Here is a 22926-nt window from a genome sequence, read left to right on the forward strand (position 1 = left end):
GTTGCTTTATGCTGCTTCATGGTCTTACCCCCCTTCCCTTCCTATTATCACCCTCCTACTCCCCCCTCTCTCTATCGTCCCTCTCTCTTCTTCCCCTCTTTCCTTTTCCGTCCGGTCCAACACCAAAGATTTTCAGACATGATTGAAATTAATAAAGTTTGGCCTCAATTACAAAAGGGGTTTATCCGGACATACCTTTGGTTTGTCTGAAGATTAATAACCCCTCTTGTTAAAGTAAAATCTGTCCAACACAAGAGGCCCTCAGCTCTCATCTGTCTGCCCAGCTGTTGGACAGGACAAGTTGAAAAAAAAAAAAAAAAAAAAAAAAACAGCAACCCTCAAATGTCTAAAAAAGTAAAAAAGTAAAAACTTTAGGTTAAAAAAAATTGAATAAATTCTGAAATGTGTGGCGTCTTTTTAAGATGACAGCCTGACTGTTCAGGTGCTCCACTCACATAGTAGTATGTGTTCCAGTCTGTGGCTGCAGGGTGAGCAGGTGTGACGGGGGTTGGAGCTGCCGCCGCCGGGTGTGGCGCCCCCAGGAAGCCTGGCATCAGAGGCAGGGTGCTGTAGGCTGGCAGTACGGCGGCGGCCGGCAGCACGGCTGGAGGAGGGGCTGCACCGTTACTGACCGTGTGCAGGGAGACCCCCAGAGGCTTACAAACATCCAACTCCTGCAAGGAAACCACAAGTAACTGAGCTCAATTAGGTACTTCATTTTTTTCTTTTTTAAGACGATGACTTTTCTGCCCTCTTGTGGTCATTCAGGGACAGCTCAGACGTTTATCTTTGCCGTTTATGCTTTTTCTGCTCAGATTAACCTTTATCTTTAATTAGATAGCACTATTTATTTAGCACAAATAAAACTCAAAGCTTTTCTGAGTTTGATGCTTGGAGTATTCCAGTCACATCTTCACCTCAACACCGGCTCAACTCAATGGACCAGAATGCAACTTGGCTGTGTAAGAATAAATATTTAGGCCAATCCAAATAAAACATCAATATACAAACCACTTTTGAACTTCCAAATAGCTTTAATACAAACATGTACTTGAATCCTCCCAATCTAAGCATCCACACACAGCAGAGAGCTTGGAGCAGACTGATCCCGGTGTGAGGCGGGTGCTGAATGGTGACGGGTCCCTCTGGAGGATCAGTGACTCACAAAGAGGTCAGACTCCAATTGAAAGCCAGCAATACAATACAATACAATACATCCAGTGATGAGATCTATTGACTAAGGTTGGACACTTCCATGCATTTGAACACTGTTGATGGTTCGACTCCTTCACCAAGCGGATACAGTGGTGCAAAAAGAGTATTTGTCAGTCACTGGTTCTGCAATTTGCCTCACTTGAAATGATGATAAAGTTCTGTGATCTTCATCATAGAAACACTGGAACTGTGAGAGACAGAAGGTAAAAAGAAATCCAGGAAATCCCATTGTGAAATATTTATTTGCACAATCTCAAGGAGGAGAGGGAGAATCCGATGGACCACCATGGTCTGAATGCCATTGGCTGTTTGAATCTTTACACGTTACTTCATTGCGGTGGGTTTAAAAGTTCTTCAGTTAACCAGGAGTTGAGATGCCTACTCAAAATAGACCTCTGTTTTTCTGTCTTTTTCACTGGATAACAAAAAGTTCCCACAAAGCACTGCGTTACCTGTCTTGCAGACGTTTCCTCTTGGCTGAAGGAAAAACATCTTGAACTTCATCTCAAAGGCTTAAGGTCCATATCTGTCCTTTCAGGCCGTTCACACAACACAGCCTGACCATCAGTCTTCAGTGATTGACGCCACAAATTCTGGAGCTCTCTTCCATTATTGGGGGGATTTATCTTCTATCAACCCCATCTATTTGCACCACCCACCTCCTTGAGCAGGCATTCTCTGCTTGATGTCCTCTTCAGGGCCATCAGTTTGCAGAAATTAGCCTCCACTGAAGATTCAAAAATCTGGTTTACTTTGAAATATCCAGAGAGAACACATCACACAACAACAGCCTACTATAGACTGAGGTTAATTTCTTTTGACATCTCACTGCTGCATTTTTTTCTCCCAGGAACTCAGGAATGTGTTAACCCTTCATCTGTTCTTGTCGTGAGCCTCATTTGGAGGCGAGTTGTGATGAAAGTATCTGGTGAGAAACTAAACCCCTGTAGTTTGCCCACCGCTGTTTCTGAGGATCCATGAAACATTTTTGCTCCTTTATCCAAAGATCCACACTGGCAGCAAAATATTTATATAATATTAAAAGAAGGAAAATAATAAAAACAACAATAACTAGCTTTTCCATGTTTACAAAAAAACATAGTATATTTTCAGACCCTTTCTCAACAAGAAACATTGTGCTTACTGTTTCCAGACGATGTTCAGATGAAGAAACTATCAATTTTAGATGTATTGGATAGTAGAGGTCAATACACTCTAAATCAGTGCTCTCCAAAACTCTTCAGGCTACAGACCGGTTTAATGTCAGACATCCTTTTCACGGACCGGTCTGAACGGGGACAAAGATGGCATTTAATATTTCTTAGCTTCCAGTTTCTTAAAAACCTATTTTTCTCATTAAAATGCAACAACAAGAAATTCAGTTTAACAAAAATCTGAAAACATTAGAAGAGTTTTTTTTTTTTTGCAGATGACGAGGATTTGGTGAAGGAAAATTATAGATTTGTAGAAATTCAATAAAAGTTACATTATAATTTTCTTTTCCATAAAATGCCATTAAAACATTGAGAACTCAATTCAAGCTCAGATCATCTTTCAGAGCAACATGATTTTCTATATTTTGTTTTTACATAGATCCTGATTCGTTGTGTTTCTATTTTTAACACAGGAACATTTTATAATGCTAAAGTTTCTTAACAGTTACCTGCTTCATTCACCACTAATCTCCCTTTTACACGTTTTTTTGCTTCCTCCCACTCCTTTTCAAGCAATCTATTGATAATTTATTTACCAGTAGATAGTCTTTTTTGACAATCTAAATATTTAAGAGTCTGATTATATTGGGAACTATAAACAAAAGAGCTAATATGTTCATTAATGCTTGATAGTAGCAATTGAATTATTTACTACTGTATGTGAATGTATGCGTATTTTCCAATCAATTTTTATGACTAATCATCCTGTGTTTGATATATCTTTGGATAGATATACATTTCTATTGTTTGTATTGTTTTTGTATTATTTCTGCTTTAATTGCTTGAAATGAACATTTTCCAAAGTTTTTTTCCACACTGGTTTTGAAATGTTTTGCAAAGACAATTGAAAACATTTAACTATGTTCTCTTACCTGGCAGAAAGAACCATGTGTTCAGAGCAGTCTCTGGATATCTGGAAACATAGCCTATTAAATTATAAAAAAGCTCTGCGTAGAGCTAGAAGCCAGTACTATTCAACCTTAATATCAGAGAATGGAAATAATCCAAGATTTCTTTTTAGCACTATAGCTAAATTAACTCGCAGTCAGAGCTCAGTAGAACCACATGTTCCTGTTTCTCTCAGCTCTGATGATTTTCTTACATTTTTCGACAGTAAAATCTCAAATATTAGACATAAGTTAAATCAAGTTATTCCTACTATCAGCCCAGAGCAGGCTGAACCGGTAGAAGTGGAGGCATCCATAGAAACCTCTGTAACATTAGACTGCTTCACTGCTGTGGATCAAGCGGAAATAACATCAATTATTACGTCCTCCAAATCCTCAACGTGTCTGTTAGACCCAATTCCCACTAGACTTTTTAAAGAAACTTTTCCCCTAATTAATGATCCCATATTAACAATGATAAATGCCTCTCTGGAAACGGGTTACGTGCCACAGTCTTTTAAATATGCAGTTGTTAAACCTCTTCTGAAAAAGCCCAGTTTGGATCCTAGCATCTTGGCCAACTATAGACCGATATCAAACCTGCCCTTTATTTCTAAAATCCTAGAAAGAGTTGTAGTTAAGCAGCTTTACTGCCACCTACAGGACAACAGCCACTTTGAAGACTTTCAGTCGGGGTTTAGACCTCACCACAGTACGGAAACTGCACTAGTTAGAGTCTCTAATGACTTGTTATTGGCCTCAGAAAAGGGACTACTTTCTATTCTGGTCCTGTTGGACCTCAGTGCAGCCTTTGACACTATCGACCACGGTATTTTACTCCATAGACTAGAGCAGGACATAGGGATCACAGGATCTGCTCTCCAGTGGTTTAAATCCTATCTGTCCGATAGGTATCAGTTCGTTAATGTAAATGGCCATTCCTCTCAGTGCACTCGAGTCAACTATGGAGTCCCACAGGGCTCAGTCTTGGGACCGATCCTGTTTACGCTTTATATGCTACCCCTAGGAAACATAATCAGGAAACACAGCATTAATTTTCATTGTCATGCCGACGATACGCAGTTGTATTTATCCATGAAGCCTGACCAGAATGACCAGATAGAGAAACTGAACGCCTGCATCAGTGACATCAAGACCTGGATGACAATTAATTGCCTCCTCTTGAACCCAGAAAAAACTGAGGTCATTATACTTGGTCCTAAAAACCTCAGAGATACTCTGTCTGCTCAGATAGTCTCCCTGGATGGCATAAGTATAGCCCCCAATTCCACAGTTAGAAACCTTGGGGTTTTACTTGACCAGGATTTATCATTTAAGGCTCATATATCTCAGGCGTGTAGAACTGCCTTTTTTCACCTGAGGAATATTGCTAAGATCAGAAATATATTTTCTAAGAGTGATGCTGAAAAACTCATCCATGCATTTGTTACGTCGAGGCTGGATTACTGTAACTCCTTGTTAGCAGCGTGTCCTAAGAGTTCCTTAAGAAGTCTCCAGCTTGTTCAGAATGCAGCAGCTAGATTGTTAGCTGGAACTAGCAGAAGAGATCACATCACTCCTGTGTTAGTTTCGCTCCATTGGCTCCCAGTTGATTCCAGAATCAAGTTCAAGATCCTCCTGTTAACCTATAAGGCCTTACATGGAATGGCCCCGTCCTATATTAAGGACCTCATAGTCCCTTACCAACCAATCAGAACACTTCGCTCGCAAAATGCAGGACTGCTTGTGGTTCCTAGAATTAGTAAAAGTACGGTTGGAGGTAGAGCGTTTAGTCACCAAGCCCCTGTCTTATGGAATAAACTCCCAGCTCATGTAAGAGAGGCCGATTAAGTTTCTACATTCAAAGTTAGACTTAAAACATTCCTCTTTGGACAGGCTTATTGTCAGACTAGTTAGTATTCAGAGATTATTTAACTTAATGTTAATTTGTTTAAATTAAACTTAATAATAACTATTTCTTTTAAAAGGCTGCTAGAAGTTGAAGCTGGGGTAACTATGGTGCACTGGGGTTCTGTCCTCTTTCCTTTTTTTTACTTCTACCCTTCCTCTCCTCTATTCTTGATCATAATTTATCATTTAGTTCTCCATGCCTCTGTTTGGTGCAGTGCGATTCATGTATTGTCCCTCTTTTCCTCTCCCCTCCTGGGGAGTGGGAGTGCTTCCAGACTCCAGTTGGCTCATCCGTGCTCCAGTTCCTGACCGTTTACCTCGCCTTTGCTCCTGCTCCTACACCTGGCTGTGGATCCTGCCTCTGGCTCATCTCTGGCTCGTCTCTGCTCTGTACCTGACCGAGTACCTCACCTCTGCTCCTGCTCCTACACCTGGCTGTGGTTCCTGTCTCCGGCTCGACTCGCGCCTTTGACTGTCTCCACAACCACGGCTGGATGAAGCTCGTCTGCTGGACTTTTATATATGTAGTTGTAGATTTAGATAAGTTAATTCTTCTCTAAGAGTTCTGGTAAATCGCCTGTCCGTCCTGGGGGAGGATCCCTCCTTCATGTGGGCACCCCTGAGGTTTCTTCGTTTTTTCCGGAATCCGTTTTTTTTGGGAGTTTTTCCTTACCGCGAAGGGGGGTCTAAGGGCAGGGATGCCAGTATAGCATAGTCAGTTTGTTAGTTCATTTTAGTATTTTTCTATTGAACTCTTTGTATTCGTGATCCTTTTGATTTCATGTTTTACTTCGAAGCCCATCGAGACGACTGTTGTTGTGATTTTGGGCTATACAAATAAAATTGAATTGAATTGAATTGAATTGAATTGAATTGAATGTGTGTCAGCTTGGGTGGTTTTGAATCTACCTCAACTCAGGTTTCTTATGGGGTTCCACAAGGATCGGTTCTAGGGCCACTTTTGTTCTCTCTGTATCTGTTACCCTTAGGGTCAATCTTGAGGAAGCACAGCATTTCTTTTCACTTGTACGCAGATGAACGCCAGATCTATCTGCCGTTAAAAAAAGATGATCTCTCCATGAAGCAGCTCCTGTCATGTCTTCAGGACATTAAGGACTGGTTGGCCCTTAGCTTTTTGAGTTTTAATGAAAATAAAACAGAAGTTCTATTTTTTGGACCAAGTGATTTTAGTGAACCTTTCCAAGTTGATTTGGGTCCCTTGACTAACTTTTTAAAAACAAATGTTTCTAATCTGGGTTTTAAACTGGACAGTCATTTTAAACGGGATCAGCAGATAAACTCAGTGGTGAAGTCAAGCTTTTTTCATCTTCGCCAACTTGCTAAGGTAAAACCTTTTTTAACAGCTGCACATTTTGAAACAGTAATCCGGCTGGATTACTGTAATTCTCTGTATGTTGGACTCAGCCAGTCGTCTCTTTCACGTCTCCAACGTGTTCAAAATGCAGCTGCCAGTCTCCTGGTTGGAGGACGTAAGAGAGACCACATCATGCCAATTTTAGCATCGCTCCACTGGCTGCCTGTGCATTTTAGAGTTCACTTTAAGATTCTTTTATTTGTTTTTAAATCTTTACATGATCTTGCCCCGCTGTACCTCTCTGAACTTCTCTCTCCTTCCTCGCCAGCCCGGTGCCTCAGATCAGCTGATCAGCTGCTTCTGGAGGTACTGGGGTCCAGACGGAAGCTCAGAGGGGACAGAGCTTTTGCTGTCGCTGCTCCAAAGCTTTGGAACTCTCTGCCACTGTCCATAAGAGAAGCTTCATCACTGCCCATTTTTAAAACACGCCTGAAAACCCATTTTTATGCTCTGGCTTTTAATACAACATGAGACTTCTGTTATTGCTGTGTTGTTTTTATTGTTTTTATCTCTCCATTTTTAATCTTGTGTTTTAAGATGTTTCAGTGTTTGTTTTCTTCATTTCTCGTGTTCAGCACTTTGTGTCAGCTGCTGTTGATTGAAAGTGCTATATAAATAAAGATGAGTTGAGAGTTGAGTTGAGTGAGCGTTCGAGTGCACAAACCTTGCTAGGAAAGGCCTGAGTAGCTGTTGCAGGTTGCGAGTAGTACTGAGTGACGGCTTGCATGTAGGAACTATAATCTCCGTAGGAGGATGTTGCAGAAGCCTGGAGCACAAGAACACTTCATTATAAACCATAAAAGAATGTGAAATTAAGATGCAGATTTCAAACTAGTGCTCTTTTGTTCTCCTAAAAAACACAGAAAGTAATTCTTGCAGGATTTTTTTTTCTCCGTTTTAACTTCCTAAAATCAGTCATCAGTCCAGTTTTATTGGCTGTGTGCTCTGGGAGCCCTTCAGCCTACCTACCTGTGTGTGCTCCTTGCTGTAGTCTACAGCTGTGCCGTCCTGCTGAGGAGCAGTGCTGTAGGTGTGAGCCTGGGCTGCTTGATAGTGCTGGTACCACTGCTGCATGGCATCCTGTCACACACATCAGCAAGCGACAAGTGAGAAGGAACAGAGACGACAGAGCCCGTTTGCTCAGTAATCATCTAGTCTTTGCAGAGTTTTACGCCTCCTTCTCTACGTCGTTTTCTTTGTTTGTCACTCTAAAGCCATTGTTCCAGCTGACAGTTAGTCCCCTTCCTCTGTCTGGATTGTTCCACACAAATTAAAGCAACCATTTATTGGTTATCTAATGGTGACCTATTTGCTTAGAGGAGTTTATTGTAATTACCATTTAAGCTGCTGCAAACATCAGATGTGTCACTTGCTGGACAACTAGTACAAGTGGAGAAAATAAAAACAGCTCGACAGGAGGGAGAAAAAAATGAATAAAGGATGAGAGGAGCAGAAAAACAGCCAGTAGGCAGTCTCCATGACTTCTTTTCAGTGGAGGGGTAGACAAAAGAGAGGAGCAGGGACAGATGGAGACTCGCAGAGCTTCCTGCCAAATCCACTCTCATTTTGTCTGTCCAAATATCCAAAATTATTCGCATCTCTTCCACGTCCCTAACTTGCCTAGTTAAAGATCGCTGTTGAACGCTCTCACACACTGAAGACCCATCTGTGTTTACCTGTGTGTAGGCCTGGTTGTACTGGCTGTAGTCAGCGGAGGCATCAGGAGTGTAGGGGGGGGCATTTGCGGCTGCACTGTGGGGAAAGGGGCTGGAAACCTGAGACACAACCGGAGCAACGGAGCTGCTGTACACCCCAGAGCTGGGCGGCCCTCCCTGAGCCTTGTTTCCCACGGCGCCTGTGGAGGCAAACGTGCAGGAGGCACGGTGAGCACAAAGCTCTGCAAACACTCCACTGAGGCTTTGCGGTGTGCCTTCCACGTCAATCATTTATTTCTGTTGGTTATGAAGTTGGTTGTGATAAGAAACATGACAAAAAACAAACTAAAACTCGAACCAAAGTCGAACCAAACTAAAAATTACAAAAAAAACATCCATGTCTTAGCCACCAGATGGAAGCGTCTGGACTGAACCACAGGCTCACCTCATGTGGCAGAAACAGCACTGAATTGCCTTTGCACAGACACAAGACCTCTGGGGGAGTTAACTGTGGATATTTTGGGTGTCCACTGAATCTGGCTTGTCAGTTTTTACACTGAGCTATGGTTGGGGGGGTGGGGGTGTCCTGCTACCGTCCAGGAGTGCCTTTGTGACAATGTTAAGGTGGGTGGTGGTTGTCAAAACAGCATCTGCATGTATCCAGGCCTTGGAGAACATCACATGGCTGGGAGAGTAATCACTTCAGCTGTTTTAATGTCGCGCCTGATTGGAGTGCATATTCCCCGCCGGCACAAATAACTGGTGCTTACTGTCACTCTTTCTTTGGAGCTCTGAGGCTGTGACAGGGAGGGGGGGGCAACGAAGATGGCATATTTAGCCATCAACATGTGGCTCCAAAATCATCAAGTGGATCCAGAATCTGACTCATGTGCTTTCAGAGAGTCTGCTGGGTAACTGCAACTGGATGAAAAAGCAAGCTTGGGGCTTTTAAATCCTTAAACATACAGCCAGTTTTCTTTTGAGCCCTAAATTATTACAATCTTTAAGCATTTAAAACTGGAGATGTCGGAAACGACACATAAATAACACATACCGTGACTCAGCCACAATTTATGCGATCATCGAATTAGCCGATTCGGACACGGAGAAAAGCTGCTTCTCATATCGGCTTTGCATCGATATGAAACAGGTTACTAACGTAAAGTGTTGCTCAATGGGGGAAAGCTGCCTTTTTGGGAAAGAATCAGCTGATTTACATTGATTGCGTGCGCACCTCACTGCTTTTCTTAACGTAAGGCTGCTTTTCTCCACTTCAGAATCCGCTGGAATTTCGTTAATTGCGTAAATGGTTGAAGAGTTTATCTACGGACAAACCAGGCTACATTTTTACATTCTTGAAAGTGCAGTGTAAACACCCATGGTGTAAACACTCAAGGTTTTTACACTGGACAAGCAAGGAAGGTCTTCTTTTCTGCTTTTTACTAGCGCACATCTGCCACCTACAGTTGGAACAGGCTTGGTGCGAATCTTGCTCCAGGCTTTTTTTTTTTCCACAGATCTATTATAATATAAAAGACTTTGTGCCGGTTCCAGTCAGTTACCAACAGCAGTTATGAATTTCTCCTCCATGATTTATTTTCAGACGTTTGGTACTGTGTATTTAAAGAGCCATCATCTATACGTCACTGCCAAATCAGAGTCCCTGATTCGTCAAAGTTTGTCCGAGATGGTTTAACTTTCAATGTGTGTTCAATTGTTGCCCGTTTTGTATGTAGAACCCAAAAACTGTCTTAAAAATGTGCGTAGATATGTGTGAATGCAAGAGCTTTGAACGCATAAGCCCTAAACGCGCATTTAAGTGCGTTTATCAGAGTTTACGCTGGAAGTGACCGCTTGAACGCATGTTGCCGAGGGCATCGTGAACGTAGCTTTATGGTAGTTGAGAACAATGTAGGTAAAGCTCCAGTGTTAAAAGAATAAATCAACCTATAAAAATCTGGTTTTCCCCTTAAAAAAACTCTTGTTTACATCAACAACAGGCCAAAAGTTAATGTTTGTTTCCCATTTTTGCTATAGTCACCTTGCAGAACGACTCCTGGCATCACACTGGCCAAGTTCAGGTAAGGATTAGAGGGCAGCCTGACTTCTTTAGGAGGTTCTCCTAACAAGGAGCTCTGACCACTGCTTCCCTGAGAAGAGAAAAATGGATTAAAAAACATTTATATGTATTAAAAAAAACTGCTTCTTTACTTTGCATCTTTGTCATTCTCTTTTTAAGCAGATTTAGGAAGTACTCAAAATAATCAACACACGGTTTAAATTTTTAATTTTATGAGCTGCTGAAGAGGCTGCACAGTCGTTAATTACACTTTCTCTCCATTAAAAGACTTCACAGAAGACAGCACTGGGAGGGGAATCCTTTCCCTCAAGAACTTAAGCACTGTGATTATCTCAATACACCGGCTTATAGCGAATCATGATGTTCAAATGGCGTAGCGGCGCTGTATTTAATCAAGACCTAGTCAAGGAGAAAGCGAAAGCAAGTGAACAGTCGGGTGGGCACGAGCTGTCAGAGCAGAGACGGCAGCGGGAGGAGAGAAAAAAAGCATGCTGCTGTAGCACAAAATTGGGTTAGACAGTCCTGTATTATGAGAATCGCTGGTATGAAGAGTCCACCTGGGACAAGAAAAACATTGGAAAATATACAAAAGGAAACACCATAAGAGAAGGGCCGTTGAGGATATGTATGCTCTGAGCTTTCCATCGGGAAACCTCCACTAACTTCATTCTGAAACCAAATTAGCGAATAAAACAAACAGAAATGCCAAATGTTGGATGGCTGTCAATCCAAATGATAAAAATAAAAAAGTTAAAACAATTTGTTTAACAAAACTTAGTGCAGCCAGGACAAAATCTGCACTTTCAGGGTCCGAGTCCTGGAATTGCTGCTCTCAGCACCCATGCAGCAGCCATGAATACAGACTTTTGTGCAAAAGTGGCTAAGGTATCGCTGTAATCATGGTTTTTGTGCACGTAGGGTTGGTGTTGCAGTTCAGGGGAAAATCAAAATCTTCATGGGAAAAAATATGCAACACTGAAACTATTAAGTGTTACATGGACAACACAAAATGTATCAGCCTTGTACCGCATAATGATCATGGGTGTTCTGATCTTGATCAAAAGCCAAATGGCAGATCCTTTTTAAAAATGTTATTTTTTTCATTTTTATTCACGAATCAGAACAAATGCACTCATGTCTAAGCAAATAAAAATAAAGTAAAGAAAATAAGCAGTTGCTTCTGTTCCGACACAAGAAAAAGAATATTATTATTTAGATTTGACCAATTTTAGGGCTGCCTTCATAGCATTGAACATGCAATTGTTCAACTCCAATGTTAAAGCTCGCCATATTATGTATAGTTTTTTAAAAATAAAATAATTTGGCTTTTTATTTACTAGAGATCTAAAGGATACAGAGACATATCCAAAAATCGAGTTAGTTAAGAGAGTAACAGCCGTATGGGTTGAAAACCACAGATACAAACAAGATTATGTTGGTAAAACAGTATAAAACCAATCGGGAATATTCATCTTCTAAACCAAAATTTCAGTATCAAACTTTGTCAGTTTCTTCTTCTGTTGTATCTCTACTGTTTGTCTTTTTATTACATGGTCCCAACAAAAAGACGTCCAAACTCAAGTTTGCTTCTACCAAGTCGGGTCAGTTGGCTGAATGTCAACCACAGCGAGGGATGTGTGTTGTGTGAGCTAAACATATGATAACCCTGTTTTTTTACTACACTTTAGACAATACACAAACCAATATGTTTAAACCTGTTATCTCAAAGACATTTTGTTTTGTTGATTAACATAAAAGTGCCAGATAGAAAAGAGCCAAATGAATTCAAATATCTAAGGTAAAAGAACTGGACTGTTTCATAAAGCTACAAAGTTAGTAGAGTCCTTTATGTATGGATTTGTGGAACATAGGGAGATGAATACTGAATTATGTGAGATCGATTATTTACTTTATGTATGCTGTATGTTGGAGTTTGCTTTCAGACAGATGGATTTTCTCCTGAAATGAATACAATTAGTCCATCCTATTTTTCGGCTGCTGCTCTGGCTTCTAAGGCAGGTCCATCGTTATGATTGGAAAGATTTTGACCAGAATTCCCCTCCAAAAGATAACCAACATTTCTTCTTCGTGGAGAGGACCCACATGCACAGACCTGCTGCTTTTATGAGTGTGCCCACATTCCACTGCAGGATTCACGATGGCTGCTGGCAGCTGGAAACTCTCTTCTATCTTTTTATCTCATTTTTTCACATCTGTTCTTCTGATGGATAAAACGTTAATAAATTTTGTTTAAGAAAAAAAATATAAATATCTCAAAGGCTTCAAGCTCATGTGAGGAGCTGCTAATGTACAGATTTGAGTAAATAAAATCTTCATCTAGTTCGATATCTGATTCATTTTTTTTTAACCGGCTCTCCATTATATTATTTTAAGCAGTCAATCTAAAATATATTTTAGGGTTAATAGCGACTGAATCTTTCATAAACAAATAACCTGAGCAAGGTCAAAACAAAAGAATGAAGATTTGCTAATCCAGTCCAATTTGAAGCCATACAGAAGGATGTTTGAGCACCTTGTGGAGTTCTATATAAGCAGCTTCTGTTTGTAGAGCTTACCATGTTAGGCAGGCTGTTGCCTTCTGAGCTGCTGTGCTGGCTTGTTGATGAATAAACTCCTCCAGGGTGTTTAGGTGGAGGCGGGCCAAGGCCTGAGTTACTCATACCCAAGGAGTAGCTTTGTCCCTGCAGCTGGGAGCTCACCATCGTCCCAGGGGGAACCGGCTGCTTGTCGCAGGAGGAGGAGGAGGAAGGAGTGGAAGCAGGGAGGGTTGTGGACCCAGAATGAGATATGTTTTGGTCTCCAGCGCGACACTGCAGGTACGGCATCACACCCGGAGTTGACACTAAGCCTGTTGTATTGTGGGTAGACACTGGCACCGACTCCTGGCTCAACTCTGAGAGAAAAGCAAGAGGGTGGGGGGTGTTAAAATAAGAAAGCAAAGGAAATGAATGAGGAGAGAGGAGAATATGTACTGGTAAAGATAAGAAAGACATGAGGCAGTGTGAAGCAAGTTAAGTAAAGGAAATAAAATGACGTAAAGCAATGCGAGGAGAGATACCAGGGGCATTTGTGGAAAAAGTTTGCATTGATGGAAGTCAGCGTCCGTCTCCTCTGGACAGAAACAAATGGCTCGTACGGCTGGAACCTGAGAACTGAGCGCGGCCGTCTCTGTGAAGCCCGCCGCAATATCTGAGAGTGGCTTTCCTGCTCATACATCATCACTTATCATTTTCATTTGCAGCCGAGCACTTAGCTGCACACACCCACTATCTTCCTCACTTCAGGGTTTAATAACACAAATATCTACACGCACACTGCTGTGCATAAGTGTAAAGGCACAAAAAACATACACACTAGTATCAACTAACACACAATCATACTCATTACAAATCCAATAACGCTGTGAAAAATAGCCTCAATCGCACAATAAAAAGAAGCTCCAACAAGCCCTGAGCGAACATTTCCAGCAAATCCTCCTAAAAGCGGCACATTATGCATGCAGAGGCAAAACCGCAGCACACAATCAGTGAAATATAAATATCTATACATTGAGAGATAAAAAAAGGAAAGGCTTTTCCTAACTTGATATCTGAGTTATAAATGTTCAGCTGCATCTCGAGCAAATAGAGAAATTAGGGAGCCGTTTACCGTCAACAACAGTTGTCCCAATGCCAACATTTACACATCAGTGATCAATTTGGTAAATTGTATTTTATCTTTGGTATTTCTGTGGAAAAAAACTGTTGCGATTTTAGTTTTCTTTGCAAAAATGAATTCAAATTTTGTAAAAATAACCAAAACAAGTAGGACCTTTGTGAAAATACAACATTGTTTCTTTCAAAGGTGGAATCTGTTGACTCCAAGGCAGTTTTTATCAGTCGCTTTGGAAATACTCAAGACTTAAGGAAACCTGATGTTGGAGAGAAAATGTAAATCTAAAGATGAACCGAGTTGAATCTGGGCTTCTGTGTTTCAGATTCAAACCATTTTGGGAAATTGTCAGAAACAGCCAGACCGGAAAGCACTGCAACCACAAGGGAGTACAATCCAGTCCTTAATTATGACGGTCCCAGGTCTGGATAAATGGAAAAGGTTGTGTCAGGAACTAAAACCAAATGAAACACGCAAGTCACAAACAGAATCTTTTTACCGGATTGGTTTTGGACAGGGTTAACAAAGACCACCACTGCTGCTGTTGACCTACAGGGTGCCAGTGTAAAAGAGAAAAGCTGTCTGATGACCTATATGACAGGCTGGATGCAAAGGAGGGAGAAGTAGATCTATACAGATTAGAAGTGCTAAAAAGCAGAAATCAGAAGAATGTGCAAGTTAAGATGCGCAAGAACAGGGATGGAAATGTGTTGACAGGTTATACAAGTGTGATAGAAAGATGGACCTTTAAAGAGCTGATAAATGAGGAAAATGTTATAGAGCAGAGAGTAGAAGAGGTGGCTGTTGTAGAGCAGAGAGTAGCAATGATCAGTGGGGATGAAGAAAGAAGATGCTGAGGCTGAAAGAGGAGGACTGTAGATGTAGACAAAAAGGAGATGAAGGTGGTTGATGTGAGTGAGGAAGGAGGATGCAGAGGATAAGGTTAGATGGAGACAGACAATTCACTGTTTTGATCACTATATAGAGTAACCCAAATCAAAGAAGATCTGGAAGGAAGCCCCCAAAATATAGAGTTTCAAGGTTTTACTGTTCCATTTTTTCTGATCTAAAAAGAACAATAATCAGGGCGGAATACTTCCTTCTTAACGTAGCGGTAGTTGAAAAACCAAGAAACAAGTACGGACAGCACTCTTCATCTCGCTTAGAGGATCGTATGGGGGATTTTGAATATGTTCAATTAATCAATTTATGTATTTAAATAGATGTGAAGATGACTTAAATAATGGTTGTTCTTGTATCATTTGTTTTTTTTATGCTAGATAATCTACTTTTTCTATTACTGATGTTCCAAAAAAAAAAAAAAAAACAACTACCGGTATATTTATGTTATAGTAGAAAAATTAGGAAGTCTGTGGAACATTTATGTGTAAGACATGGATAAAAGAGCAGCATCAAGTGTTTAGGCTTTTAAAGCATCCTCAAATTAATTGGTGCTTATCAGAATGTAGTCCCTTTTGAGAAGCAGCCCCTTCCTCTCCCCAGTTGCTTCCTCTAGCTCTTTTAGATAAATACTTTTGTGAGAAACCATCTTTCCAGTGGGTCTAACATTGAATCGTCTCCCAGCAAAACACACTCCCCATTGCCAGGAAGGAATCCAGAAGGTATCCTGACCAGACACTCAAACCACTTCAGTTGAACACTCTGGATGTGGAACAGTCACCCTACATAATGCCCCACTCATATAAATGAATGATCGAGCTGCAGTTTAGTTTGACTCATTGTCTTGTTGAGAAAATTCCTAATGAAAGACTCAGAAATCTCAAAACCAAGATGTTCTTGCTAAATGTGATCACACCATCAGAAACACGTACACAATGCTGCAGTTGGCTACGTCTCTGCAACATGTGAGTTTTACACTCTCAGCAGAGTCACCAGTTGCTCACAAAAAGCATCCAGCTAGTCCCAGTTCTTAAATTTACAATCAAAGATGATGCGCAAACTGGTTCCATCTAGAGTCAAAAGTTATATTCATAGATTTAAACAGAAACTGCTGCTTTGCAAATAAAACTAAAGGCCTCAGTTTGACCCCATTTTGATAGAGTGATCATACGAGCTTATTTTTCTTGGCCCTGCAGCTGATGTTGAGGCAATTCTGCTCACCTGTTGGAGACTCTCCAAGGAGGCCTTTTCCCAGCGGCATGAGGCCCGGGGGCCGCAGGGACAAAGCTTTCTGCATCAGCAGTCTGGACGGGTCCCCAAGCAGACTGGAGACCTGGTGAGATGTGAAGGAGGGAAAGACGAGTTTAAAAGGAAATATAGTAAAAGGAAGAGTTGTAGACGCAAATAGGAAAATAATAACAGAAAACGATTTTAGGATGAGGAGAACACATCTGAATCTGAAGTGTGAATAAAAGAATCAAATTTATATTTACGAGAGAAAGAATTTACACTGAAACATGTCCTAATGCATGCTTTTAAATGTGTCATACAAACAGATGAACAACAAAAAAATAACAATGAAATGCAAAGATTAGAATAAACTTTGTTGAAAAAGACTACGGAGAGAATGAGCTTGTGAAAAAACAGGAAATTGTCTAAGAAATTCTAAAGCAACATAAGAACGAAAGCATAAGTAATTGTGACTTTAGCTGTCTCTTCCACAATTAAACAAAACAACGGAGACATTTTAAAAGAGCAAATGCAAATGAAGACAGCGGTAGAAATACAAACACCTTACGATCTCTCACTTTGAACAGAAAAGACACTAATAGGTTTTGTAATTTTGAGGTAGTTTAGTTTCATTATGCACTAAAAAATGAAGATGAAAATGTAAAAATGACAGCCCCCCCCAACAGACTAATCTACACAAATCATAATACCCACACACACACACGCACACACACCCACACACAGACAGACAGACAGGCGTCTTACACTGTTGATGCGTTTCTCTTTGATGTGAAGAAGCTGCTGCTGAGCAAGCTGCATGTGCAGCAGGTTCTGGAGGACTAGTCCATTACTGACCATAGCACTCTGCAGGATACGAGGAAGAAAGACATTACGATAAACATTTCCTCCCATAAGCGCTCATCTCAGATGGAGGTTACTTTGGAAACCTGGTGAGCTTTTCCCAGTGTGAGCAGAGCTGCAGTGAGGGGGGGTCTCAGGAATGGCAGGGTGTTGTTCCGGCCGTACTTTCCTAAAAAGGCAAAAAAACTTAACCAAATTAGCTGGTACACCCAATCCCCAAGACCTAGACTTTGGTTTAGGTAATAAATAAATATCTAAAAGTGTTAACAATGGAAGGATAACAACATTAATACATTAAAAAATCATTCATTTGAAGGAGATTTCAAGAAATCAAAGAGAAAACTGGTTAAGAACAACAACAAAAAACAAAAAAACAAAAACAAAAGCATTAAATTAATGTTGAGAGTACTACAGGAAATGTATCTCCTGTTACGCTTTATTCTTTTTGAAATTAACATTTCATTTAGATTTTAGATTCCATGGAAGGTTCAAAGAACAAAAAGGAAAGAAAATGCTTAAACTTCAAGCTACTTCTTCTTAGTCTTTAATAGTGCTGGTAAAAGCATTGTATTTACAGTCAGACATAGGCTAAGTGTTGATCTAAAGTCACTGACCTTAAGTAAAAATTAAACGCAAAGCAAACAAATCTGATATACTGATTAAGATGAACTGTAATTGTCCAAAAAATGTATTCCTCTTAATGAAAAAACACCCATGTTTAAAAGACTGACGTTCACTCTGTACTTTTAAAATTAGGATGATTTGTGACTGTTTCACCAGACTAAACATCTGTCATAGAATAATACTGCAGGATGCAGTAAAATAGGATAAATTAGTCCATTTTAGTTTCCAGGTATAAAGAGAAAATGTGATGAAGAGTAGTTTTTTTTTTAGGAAAACCAAAAGAAAGTAAGAAAGATATCTCTGGACCTATTGTGCTTGGATGTTACTCTAAATTAGAAGAGCACCTCATTTTTGCGTGCAGGCATCTATGCTAATGGCAGTTTCATCCAAAATAGGTGCAGAAAGTTTAACATTTAATCAAGGCTCTAATTTTAGACTTTAATTGTGCGTGCTCTTGTTTTAGAGAGCTCCCCATCCTCTCTGGGCCACTCTTTTTCCTGTTCTCATTTGTTCTGTTAATGTCACACGATTTCATTTTAATACCTGATTAGCCATTAATCAAATAATGAAGGCGAGGTGATTACTGTGGACTATATATTAGGCCTTAAAAGAGAGACAGACAGGGCATCCTTGATTACCAGCCACAGCATTCTGAAATGACAAGACTACAATTTTCAGAAGTCTTGGAAATTATTAAGGCTTGAAATTAAAAGGTTGCCAAAAATCATTGTGGACTTAAATGATGCACTTTGAAGCCAAAAGTTTTATATCTAAACTGTTTCTTCTGTTGCATGCTTCTGACTTTTAAAGTGTTCACTACTCTAATTAGTCTGTATTCTTGGCAGTCATTATCTTTGACTCAGTGATGTGAAGTTTTTTCAAACATTTACTGCAACAGGTCTTCACTTTCTTTGTCACTTCCTCCCAAATGTGGAAGTCTGTTCCCTGCATTTCCTTTGGCTGAACATGTCACACCTCCAGATTTTTTCCGAGCCACTGCGCTTTGTTTGAGTGTTTATTCCATCCCTGCACACCTCCTCTAATTGCTGTGTGTTTCCTCCCATCACACCTGAGATGATGGCAGAGCGGGCATTGACAGGGTCTGAGGGAGGGGCCGTCAGGGCAACAGCCTTTAAAGCGAAATGAGACAACCTGGCTTTGGGGACTTCATTTTAAAACTATTTTAATTATGTGTGACACAGCAGACCTGTCACATGCCTGCATACATGTGCATTGTTGTTGTGATTATCAAAAAATATCACGTTTCAGAAAGTGACACACCTCAAAAAGATGGCACCCTCTTTTTCAGAGGAATCACAAACTTGTGTTAAGTTTCTTCAGGTCTGAATACCTTCAGTTCTTTGTGGAGAAACTTATTGCTTGCAATCATACCTCCTCTTTTGCCACTGTGGTAGGGTCTCATGAGGATCTGCAGGGCAGCTGGATTGGTCATACTTGTCAGTAGCTGAGCCAGGTTCGGCTCTGGTAGCAATCCCTTCCTATTACTTAGGATCTGCGAGAGACAGACACAAAAACATAAACCTTGGAGAAAAAGTCTGCTTTTAGTACATTAAGGGTTTTGATCTTGTCAGGAACAGTCCCTAATGGTTGCAGAAATCATTGCACTGGTTTACATCATGGGGATATGTCTGCAATGTCAGCACAGGGGAAACAGTCTGGGAGACGAGAAGAGAAGGAAGAGGACACAGGACTTAGCTGCTCAAAAAACAAAGACAGTCAGGTTGGAGGGTAGAAAAAAAAAAGAACATTTATAAAAAAAAAAAAAAAAAAAGTTTTCCTTTTTTTTTTGGGAGACCATTACTCAGATATCTCTTAACCATAGGAGCTGGCATTTTGCAAAGCAAACATGCATTTGACTAATGGACCATTAAGTAGTAAGCTTTGTAGGGGAAGCAGCTAAGTAATACAAGCACGCTCATAAGGAAGCTGTGGCATTATTATCATACAGTATAAGCTGCTCTACAGAACTGGAATTTTTAAAGAGTGTTAGAATTTTAGAACTTTTTGAATTTTAGTTTAAGAGAAGAAACAATGTTCTGCTGTAAAGAAGAAAAGGTAAAGACCTACTAAGTGCACAAGCAAATGTGAGATTGGCGAGTTCCATTCTCAGAAGGAAAAGTCTCCTGAAAAACAACATGGATTAAGTGGTGTATATTATTATGATGGCCTTTGCAAATGCAAATAACTGTGTGCCAACTCAGATTTTCTACAGGGTAGATGAAGTATGACATGCAGCTGAAAACATGCATCATTGATAGAAGGAGCTCTCGAATCACTTCAGAATATCTTGGTATCTGGTTCATCTCTGGTGTCATATTTTAAAAATTGCACAAGGAAAATTTGTGTCTATTTAACAATCTCAGTTAAAGCAACAACTAAGCTTTGTTTGTATAGCAACTTGCACAAAGAGTGGAAGTCTAAGTTACGTTCATAAAGCCGATTGTTCCCTACCTAAAAGTGAACATCAACATGAAGTTTAATAAATGGTTCACAGTTGATCAAACCCCATAGAATTTGCATACAATATAATGGTAATCTTTTCTGCTGCAGGCTTTTACACACCGCTCTTGTTTCACTATTAGTCTTATCTTTTTAATACAATATTTTGTTTACCAATGTTGTTTTTTTATCCTGCATCCTCACTTTCAGATTAAATTTTTTTTTTGTTCTGGTGCTTTCTCAGTTCTTTCCCTCCAGTTCCTTCCCTTTGAATAATTCCTTCATTCATGCTCTGCCTGAAACTGCATAAAAACTGTGTTTGCCTGTAATTCTTAAAAAAACAACAACTTCATATTCTATCATTTGGAGCCATCCATAAAAGACGATGATAGTCTGGACCCGTATCTGTGGGTTGAAGGTGACATAGCTTTAACCTTAAACCTCTTTACAGCAATACGTGTTCATTTAGCATAAAATAAATATTTTTCTTTGAACTTCTGTGAAGCATTTTCTATTTCATTCTATTCTAATTGTACATAAAAAGCTTTTTATTCAGCTCGTGCTTCCCTTGTTACCAAGATAAGACTCAATTTGACATTAAATGAATTTCCTGGAAGTGAACAGATCTCTGTTGACCTTCCTTTAATCAAAATGACAAACTGCACAGCTCACATCCAAAGAGAAATGAAATACTCATTAGGCTAAATAAATTTAATTCAACAGACTCCAACATAATCTTGCTGATTTACTTTGTGTCCAATTGAATGGAGCCACTCTCGCTTGATGGCACTAATAATGTGGCAGGAAAATCAGCTGGCTGCCCCAAAGACATGGATGTTTAAAATAACATCAGCAGAATGGTGATATTTCCTGGTTGTCTGCCCCTAAGCTACAGCATGACTTGGGCTCGTATCCTCCTGTCACATCTGGATGATTGAGCTTTACTGACAGGGACAGAGTGGCTTTGACTCCATCCTGCCAACAAGAGACGCAGAGAAAAGTTTACCGCCAAAATTCTAAGATGTGTGCGTTACAGGAGCAAAATCTACCATTTGTGTGTGTGTGTCTGTGTTGAACAAGGCCACTCATAGCTGACAGCGTCTTTCAAGGGAAGAGAAGAGGAGGTGGAGGAGGAGAAATCTTTCATTTCTTTTCTTCTGCTTGATAAAAAAAATGTCAGCATGCATAGTCTGTTTGGCTACTGGCACAAAATCCAGCCACCCACCCACACAACAACACACACGCCAGGGAGGTAAGGAAGCCGCAAAGAAGGGAAGGCGAGAAGTATCACGCAAGACGACGAATGGAGAGAGAAGACAGGAGGAGGAAAGGAGGAGGCCATCTGGTCCTCACCATTGACATTCTACCAGCTGAAGAAATGAGAGAACTGCATCTGAGGAGAACTGTTGCCGGCAGTGGGTCTTGATCTTTTTGGTAAAGGTTTGATGTTTCTTTTATAGACTGCACACATTCCCTGCAATAATCCAGAAGGATGCCTCAAGCTACCGATTTAACCCCACAGTCCTCGCATGTTTCCTTCTTCCTCCTCTCTGTTCTGATCATTTTCCTAACCGCTTTAAATGTCATTCTCTCTGCTGCTCCAGCCTCTCCTAAGCCTGAGTTCTTCCGCACATTCTGCACAGCCCCAACCTTTTTACTCTCACCTGAAAACTAATGGCCTGTGGCAGATCCAATAAAATCGAAGTATTGCTGTCAGACATATTTTTAAAGAATTCTCTGTGTTCCGTTTAAATGAAAAGGTTACAACTTTACGGAGCAATCGCTAAGTCATTAAACCAAAACTGACAGTCTTACCTTAAAGTCTAACTTTACTTCGGCTTTCCATCAGCATGAAGTTGTGTCATTAAAATATATACATAAAATATCCACATCCCTGTGGTTTGCAGGTAAACCTGAGAATATAATATGTGCGAGGGTTTTTAATGACCGGAATAAATTAACAAGGTAATTCTTCTGGACTTTTAAAACATCTATATATTTTAGTGGGTGCATATTACGTGGAAAATGTGGCAGGTACCAATATCTTTCTTGTAGAAGTTAATTAGCGTAGCCAATGTGCCGATTAGAAATATTAATTTTATCTAACATAAAATCAAATCAATGCTATACTAGAATATTTTATGAAAATATCAAAAACTTTGCACCATAAACTGATAGTTTTTTAATTGTTTAAATAAAAACCCCACAAAATGACACAATAAATGGCTTTTTTGATAATAACAAAACCTGCCATCACTGCCTATAAATGTCTTTATAGCAAACCTATTCTCTAGTATTTCTGGTAGCTTCCAACTTTTTCATTCAAAGTACCCAGATTCTTTATTTTTATTTTTATTTCTGTAATGGCTCGCTTGAAAAGTTTTATTTAGTTCAAGACTTGTTGCTGGCCTTTTTAAATCGTTGTGCTTTTGTTTACATCAGTGTTTTTCAACATTTTTTAAGCCAAGGCACACTTTATCCTTGACAAAAGTCCCGCGGCACACCAGCATCCAAAAATTGAAAAAGGAGAAACTCTATAGTCTGTATTGATGTACAGTCCCTCTGCAATCTCACGTGCATTTTTGTGATAATTGTGGCAGAAAAAGCTGGAAGTTGCAGTTTTTCTAAACGTTGTAATAAAAGTTAAGTTAGTTTTCCGTAATAATTTTCAACTAAATTATTTGAAATTTTACCATGGTAGTTGTTTTTCCCTTCAGTTTATTAAGGTGAAATTTGATGTAACCTCACAAAAAAACAAACAAATATATTCTTTCTAAATATTTTTTTAATATTTATTGCAATGTTAGTACAAAGGCAACTGTAATTTTTTTAACAATTATAT

At 39.9% G+C, this 22926-nt stretch overlaps 1 protein-coding gene across 1 annotated transcript in view; it reads right to left on the bottom strand.

Annotated features, from left to right (window-relative positions):
- Positions 1 to 22926, bottom strand: part of raver2 (ribonucleoprotein, PTB binding 2) — an 89241-nt gene that overhangs the window by 8060 nt on the left and 58255 nt on the right. Inside the window, exons 6-15 of the mRNA XM_023954321.1 lie at positions 19017 to 19137; positions 17087 to 17169; positions 16905 to 17003; positions 16131 to 16242; positions 12914 to 13251; positions 10299 to 10407; positions 8279 to 8457; positions 7572 to 7682; positions 7267 to 7368; positions 456 to 674 (exon numbers count right to left, since the gene is read on the bottom strand). Coding sequence (XP_023810089.1) covers positions 456 to 674; positions 7267 to 7368; positions 7572 to 7682; positions 8279 to 8457; positions 10299 to 10407; positions 12914 to 13251; positions 16131 to 16242; positions 16905 to 17003; positions 17087 to 17169; positions 19017 to 19137 — 1473 coding nt within the window. The remainder of the gene's footprint in view (positions 1 to 455; positions 675 to 7266; positions 7369 to 7571; positions 7683 to 8278; positions 8458 to 10298; positions 10408 to 12913; positions 13252 to 16130; positions 16243 to 16904; positions 17004 to 17086; positions 17170 to 19016; positions 19138 to 22926) is intronic.

The sequence above is a fragment of the Oryzias latipes genome, chromosome 4 (genome assembly GCF_002234675.1).
Source record: "Oryzias latipes chromosome 4, ASM223467v1".
In the NCBI taxonomy this organism is placed as follows: Eukaryota; Metazoa; Chordata; class Actinopteri; order Beloniformes; family Adrianichthyidae; genus Oryzias; species Oryzias latipes.